Raw genomic sequence first — 7,508 nt, forward strand, 5'->3', positions numbered from 1 at the left:
TCTATGAGAAATATTTGAATCTCCTCTGAATTCTTTTATGTGTGATTAAGTTATCTTTGCAAGTCTCTTCGAATTATCAGTTTGGTTTGGCCTACTAGATTGATCTTTCTTGCAATGGGAGAAGTGCTTAGCTTTGGGTTTAATCTTGCGGTGTCCTTTCCCAGTGACAGCAGGGGCAGCAAGGCACGCATTGTATTGTTGCCATCGAGGATAAAAACATGGGGTTTATATCATAGTAGTTGACCTGTTGCGCCAAATGGCACAGAGACCTGCTGAAGACATGCTGTCAAAGAAAATAGTTTTATGCTGCAAGAACCTTCAACTAAAGCCATGTTCGCGATGAAAATAATTTCCTTTACTAAGGACAGGCCATGTATATACAACCAGTTTAGTTGTGGTCTGCTAAATCCATATGTGCCTTGAAAAAAAAACATGGTTTAATTTGCAGAGCCTCACGTGTTTCAAGTATGAATAAGAACTATGAACTCTTTTTGTGCGATTCAAACACATTTCTAGAGTTTTTATTTCTTAGTACATGTTTTCTAAAGTAACATTTACCAAGAGAGAGAAGCATACCCCTATCTCATTATGATTATTATTAAAAGGTATTAAATTCAAAATAAACAATTTCATTTACTTGAAGCACTTGAAGAAAGAGAACCTAGACATACTTTTACGCAATGCTCATTTAACCAGTGAAGGACTACGCAATGCTCATTTAACCTGTGAAGGACAAAAATATTTCACCGTCTCTGAATGATGAACTAAGCTAAATAAGAAATATATGCAGTAAATTCATTCAAAATAGAAAAGGGATCTTACATCAAATAAGGCATTACAACAAACATGGTGTTATCTTAGTAAAAGAAATTACATCATTAGAAGAGAAAATGGAAGAAAACCAAACATGAGATTGAGATTAATACATTTAGGAGGAGGTCGTAGACATCACTGTGATCATTTTGCGGCCTGGGGAGCAAGGATCCATGGTTTTTATATGCCTTGTCCGGCTGCTGGAGTAGATGACATGGAAACGTCGTCTCTACCATCTTGATGGCTTAGACCCAGGGAGCCGGATGTTCATCTCGGCCCTCCCCAGCTTTCATCAATGGATTTTTATAGTCAGGGTTAAAGACTGAGAGGCCCTATGCATGTTCAAATATGCGAGTAGCATATCAAATACAAATCAAGAAAAAGAAAAGAGAAGACCACAAACATTACAAAAACACAATTTTGACAAATTATCTCTATTGTAAAATTGAGGGAGTAACTCATTATTCGAGAGAACTGGTCGTACGTGAAGCATCAAGAGCACACGTGCAAAAATCTAATTCTAACTGAATTTAGCTTTCAGTTGATTTCCTCAAACAGTCAAGTGCACCTATTATTATTTGGCTGACAAAAATATGAACACCAAGCATGCCATCATCGTTAAGCAATTCAAGGATGTCTATGAATCGGACATGAACTATTTGGAGCATGGAATAAAAAACAGCACACTGTCTTCTGGCATAGATGCACAATAGATGCACTCCTTCAAATAGAAATCAATTTTTAGCCGAAACAATAGATGCACTCTTTCGAATATGCATCATAGTAGGTCCTACAAAAATCACGAGAAATTAGAGGATGCAACTTGACTGCCTTCTATATCATTTGGAGGACAAAAGAAGCTAGAAAAATTGTGATGAACCACCAATCCATGTTAAAAGTACGACTATAATTTTTTCCTATAAATATACTGATGTACTACCATCTCATTACAAATTATGTATCGTGCCAAGGAAAAATCATTTTACTTTTCAGCATATATATACGCTCATACGGTAGTCACACATATAAGCAGCACCACAAAAACAAACACACAAACACAACACCTGGAAAAATCAGGAACAGAGGAATTAACACGACAATAAGTAGTAAACAAATAGGGTAGAAAAGTGCAGTGCTTAGAAAAGAATGACAAGGACAAACCTTGACCAAAGGAACAGTCAAGGAGCAACGTTAGCGATTCTAGAGCCTGCAAAATAAAAGGAAAGGAAGGTTAGCCAAACAAGCCAGTTTATTCAATACCTAACACAACAACAAATCAAAGACAACCTAGCTTTACATGGCAGAAGTTTCAAGTAAGAGAAAAAATATATAATATGATATCTAACTGTGTGAATACATTAGGAAATGCCACTTCCAAATTAGAGCGCACCATTCCCCAAAACTCAAGTCAATATTCAGAAACATGTGTAGTTTCTGAATATAGAGTCCTCGAGTTTTGGGCCATCATCCTTGAGTTTTGGACCTCGAGTTTCTAACTGGCACAAAACCTGCATATATTTTAGTGCAATTCACATCCTGTAGGCCATCGTTCTCATGTACTTTTGCCTACTAAGTAGAGAGCATATACAAAGTATGAAAAGGGGATACATATTACACAACAAATAGTAGTTTCAGAGCTTTAGAAGGCCTTCCAGTTTTGCATAGTATGTAAATGGGATTAGTATGCTTTCTACTACCTATGCCGAACTGGACGCCATACTACTTATTTCAGAGTCGAACCATATTTCGATCTCTAAAAGAAACCTGACACGGATCATCTACCTACTCTAGAAATTAGATTTATCATGGCTAACCAACATGAAACGACAGCAGAATAACAAACCCATCACTAATGTATGACATCTTACTTTGTGGCTAAACTAATGTGTAAATATTTGGCAGATATAGACTATAAACTACTATTTGCGAAAGCAAGGAACATAAACAATAGGTTGTTGTAGCTAGATAAATTACTTGTTCAAATTGATTGCCATAATTTTATTAGAAAGTGCATGCCTATGAATAGCGCATCTCAGGGAATCCAAGGCCTGGAGAAATGTAAAACGTCAAGACATAATTCAGACATTGGCATACAGAGAAACTAATAGGAAAACATACACCATTAATCAATCACCATAAGGGCAGCAGCTGGACAGTAGCTGAGATGCAGGAGATGGTTCCCAAATAATGAACAGAAGGACAATCTCGACAAAATAACCATGGGAGCACCAAACTATCTGCAAACATGAAGAAGGCCCTTTCTTGCATAAGGGACGAATACGCCATGATAAAGCAATAAAGCAAGTGATGAACCTTCAAAAATATCCTCCAAGTTTCTTCCTGAAAAACCACTAAACATATCCTTGATCGCATATTTATCTCTGTCAAGGTAGCGACTCTACAGGAAGTTTCTCCCAAGAACAAAGTAATGTTGTCTTTTCCTTTTTGAGAGATTGATAGCAAACCTGCAATGCATCACAAAGGGATTAGAATTGATAAGAAAACAAACCCTGCTATTTTATAGTCGAAGAATAGGCTTGCATCGACAAAAATACATAAACACTGAATTTGGACGGTGTAAGGAACCTGCAGTGATATACTGATCCATAAACTACTTTGCAATGATCTACATGGAAGAGACTTTCAAGCAAGAAGAAATAAAAATGGAGAGAGGAGGGGAATGAGCAATAGTGGATCTGGAGGTAGATGATACCAACCATAGGGCTCGTCAGCTCGACTCAGGCGTCGAATTCATCCGAGGGCCAACGCCCGGCAAGCGAGCACCATTCTGCCCCTGCTGCTCCTTGCGGCCCACGCCGGCCTCTGCTCCATCCCGTGGATAATCCTTTTGCATATTTATTATTTCCTAGAAATGCATAGTTTTGGTCCCAATTATCATTTTCACTTTTAGTCCCAGCAAAAGTATAGATTTGTTCTACAATTAGTCTACATGACTTGACGATGGCATCAATATAGTCCTGGAACCTGGAGAAAACATGACAAAACAGTAGAGCTTAGTGTGGGAAACTGTGATTTGCATGTAAAGATATCCTCAACACAGACATGATAAAATATCAGTAGATAAGTGACTAATTAGTGCGGTGATGAAACCAGGAACATACCCTTCTTCAATCCCCACGTCTCACCCTCTTCCTCGGCCAGCCCTACTGGGTGCCGTTCGCCGTCGCTGACCCCATGATCTAGCGCCAGAAAACACACACACCAAAATTATACTAAGCAAAAGAAAGCACATACCATCAATTGCAGAGGCAGCAGCATACGCAGAACTCATAAGAAATGCAAAGAAAGAAGCTAAGGAGCAGTGCATTACAAGAAGAAAGAAGCACATCCAGGACGCCTCCTTGTACTGGCGCATGGCCGTGGACGCCACGCGCGCGTAGGGCAGCTCGTCCCACTTGCAGGCGCTCATGTAGAGCTCGGCAAGCTCGAGCACCTTGAGGAGCGGCACCTGGACCTCGCGGCGGAGCCGGTTGCAGACGCGGCAGGCATAGTGCTTGTGGGGGATAGCGAGGTACTCGGGGCTCGAGTCGCGCGATGGCCTCACTTGGCGGCGAACCCGATCTTGGTCGTGTCGCCCACGCACAGGTGCTCCAGGCCCAACTTGAGCAGCCCGGCGAAGAGGTTAGCGACGCCATCATAGAGGTTGCGGAAGGCCTCGTCAGAGTCATAGCACGCGAGCATGGCCTGCGTTTGCTCCGCCTCCTTCTCGCGCCGGGCCTTGGCGGCCTCAGCCGCGGCTGCCCTGCCGCCGCTGACGCAGCGCCGTTTGCCGCTCTTGCCCCCGGGGCCGCCGCGGCGGTACTGGACGGCGACGTCGTCCTGGTCCTTGCGCTCGTCGCGGGGGGGCGTGGAGGACACCATAGAGGATCTCCGGGAGGTCCTTGGCGGCGGCCCCCTGCGCAGCTCCAAAGCAGCGATAACAAATTACACTGAAAAAGGGTCAGCACACTGTCATCGAACATCATATACGCATTTCATCGAATATCTTGTAGGACACCATAAGGTGCATGATCTAACCTCAAAGCTAAAGGTTGAACGATGCAGCGGCTCGAGTAGGAGAGAACGGCGAACTGAATCGACCACAAGGCAAAATCCCTCCATGGTCTACCCTGCCTCCTTGCTCCGACTGATCCGCCGGCGAGCCTCCCTCCACGGCCGACCCCGTCCTCAGTTGCCGCTGCACCAACCTCCGCTCGGCCACTCCTTTCCCCCGCAGGGGCTGGCCTTCTGCCCAGCCCAGACCTGACCCGTGCGCCACCATGTCAGGACCCTGACAGCTTATTCTGGTTAACTGAAGAACAGAACACCTGCACTGAAGAAACAGAGTTCAGTCTATGGGAATCGGACGGTTGGGATCAACCCAGTAAGTGAAGATCGACGGCTCTCCGGTGTCCTGTTCACCGTCACCCGTTGCCGCCACCAGCCTGACTGTAACAGTGACGGCAACGGATCCTTCCGTCTCAAGTCATCGCCACCTGCTCCCAGCTATAAGGGACCCGCTCGCCGAGCCGAAGATTATCTTTCCCCTTTTCTCCAAGTGTAATAGCTAGCTACCCTTAGAACCCTAGAGTACTTGATAGAAATTGGACAGATCCTCGATCTGATCCCCTGTATCTGTAACTCTGAACCTTGAGATAATATCAAGCGGGGCTAGTTCGAGTAATTGTCTTGCTGTGATGCATTGAGGACCTGTCAATTGGTATCATGAGCCAGTGAATCTTCGGAGGCGAATCGGATCTGACCACGAACTGGGGTTGGGATCTCTCGTAAAATCCCCCAATTCGGTGTCGGGTCCCGGCGGCGGTGCAGTTCTTCGGATCGGAGGCGGCCTGGAGTAGGCATCGTTCGGCTGCAAATTGGGGAGAAACTAGGTTGCGGCTGGAACAATTCCGCCGTGGTAAAATTCCTTAGCGTATCCCTAGTTCGTGCAGCATCAGAGGCGGGCAAGACGTGGAGCTTTGGCGGCGGTAGAAGGAGGTCACCGGCGAAGGTTTCGGATTCGTTCCGCTGTAAAATCCCAGAGCCGTGCGGGTCACCATGCCCACCCGAACCAAGCACATGGATGAAATCTCGGAAGAGCTCGAGGCGATGCAGACCGAACTGACTGCGCTGGGTTTGAAGCAGGACAAGATGCAAGATCAGATCGATCAGGTTAACACACGCCTACAAACAGTCGAATCCTTGGAAAAACAGTTGGGAAAGGTTGAACTGTTGGTCGAGAACAACTCCAAGGTTCAGCAAGACATCTTCGCCTCTTGCGCGAAATGCGAGCAGAGAACCCCAACCCTCCCTCCCCTGTTCCCCAAGCGTCTGCTTCCTTGGTTGTTCAACCCAGCTTACAACAACAGAACCAGCAGAATCCAGGCGCACACGCAGCTAAGGCCACGGGAGAGACACTAATCACACCACAAGGACAGCAAACACAACTGCAAAATAGCTTGACAGGAGGAAGTGCAAGCCAGCAAACACAACCAGCACTTAGTACTACAACACAACAACAAACTGACAGAGCAATGCAATTCCTGAAGAGCATTTCCAAAGGCCCTAAGATAGATTTTCCTACCTTCAATGGAGACAATCCCCTGGGGTGGATCAGACAAGTCAACAAATACTTTCAGCTTGCTCAAATTCCCGACGAGTGCAAAGTGGATTTAGCACTGACCTATATTGTGGGGAGAGCTGATAACTGGGTCAGAAGTGCTCGAATGGAAAACAACAGATTGCCCTGGCCAGATTTTTGCAGAGCATTGTGTGACAGGTTTGCTGAATCCAGCATTTATGAGGTGCTGGAAAAATTCCACAATCTGAAACAGAACACTCTGTCAGTAGCTGCCTACACTGATAATTTGAAGAAGTAATGGCTGTTGTCAGGGATGAACACCCATACTTGCAAGAAAATTATTATATAGTGAGTTTTGTCAATGGCTTAAAACCAAGCATCAGGTGTATCCTCAGACCACAAAGACCCACAACCCTCAGTCAGGCATATTGGTTAGCTAGAGATTATGAAAGTGGTTTGCAAGCAAAGTACCAATCATATCTCAGTCACCAAGAAAAACAGTCTCAAGCTCTCGCTGGACAGTCTAAAGCTACTCCTCCACCTGTTTCCAACTTACAAATCCCTCCACCGGCTCCAGCAACAAGGAAACCAGGAGTGTGTTGGAGATGTAATGGGCCCTGGATCCCTGGTCACAAATGCAAACAATCTCCTGCTTTACATGCTATTGCTAGTGAAAATGACCCTGAAGATATGTCACCCGAAGAAGAAGCACAAATAGCAGTTCTAACCACTGAAGGGCAATTTACAGAAGCAACAGATAAATGCATGCACATTTCTGCACAAGCAGTATCTGGTTATTCTTCTGAGTCCACTATAGCAGTGAGTGTTTCCCTTGGAGGAAGAAAAGGAGTAGCCCTTATAGACACAGGAAGCACAACACATTCATTGATCTCAAATTTGCTCTAAAAACAAATTGTCAATTGATCAATACACCTAAACAGAAAGTGACAGTAGCTGGGGGTGGTTCACTGAACTCAGGTGCTGTTGCTCCTAACACAAACTTCAGAATATATAATGAAGATTTCTCAAATGATCTCACTGTTCTGGAATTACAAGGATATGATATTGTTCTGGGCTGTGATTTTCTGAAGAAACATAGCCCTTTGTCCATGGA

General features: G+C 44.5%; 1 protein-coding gene across 7 annotated transcripts; it reads right to left on the reverse strand.

Annotated features, from left to right (window-relative positions):
• Positions 1-1,217: 1,217 nt before the first annotated feature.
• Positions 1,218-5,480, reverse strand: LOC119312107 (translation initiation factor IF-2-like). Of its 7 annotated transcripts, none has more exons than XR_005151251.1 (8): positions 4,852-5,480; positions 4,145-4,763; positions 3,936-4,013; positions 3,531-3,798; positions 3,127-3,278; positions 2,932-3,050; positions 1,975-2,020; positions 1,218-1,603 (listed from the first exon to the last, which is right to left on the reverse strand). XR_005151251.1 is itself a non-coding variant. In XM_037587842.1 (5 exons), exons 1-4 carry the CDS (start codon positions 4,933-4,935, stop codon positions 3,755-3,757), a joined length of 825 nt encoding a protein of 274 aa, XP_037443739.1. In that variant the 5' UTR covers positions 4,936-5,480; the 3' UTR covers positions 3,256-3,278; positions 3,531-3,754. The 7 variants fall into 7 exon arrangements, 1 of the variants encoding a protein (XP_037443739.1); XR_005151253.1 differs by having other exon boundaries at positions 1,218-1,877; XR_005151249.1 differs by having other exon boundaries at positions 1,218-2,020.
• Positions 5,481-7,508: the final 2,028 nt, after the last annotated feature.

Source organism: Triticum dicoccoides, chromosome 5B (assembly GCF_002162155.2).
Source record: "Triticum dicoccoides isolate Atlit2015 ecotype Zavitan chromosome 5B, WEW_v2.0, whole genome shotgun sequence".
NCBI classification, from domain to species: domain Eukaryota; kingdom Viridiplantae; phylum Streptophyta; class Magnoliopsida; order Poales; family Poaceae; genus Triticum; species Triticum dicoccoides.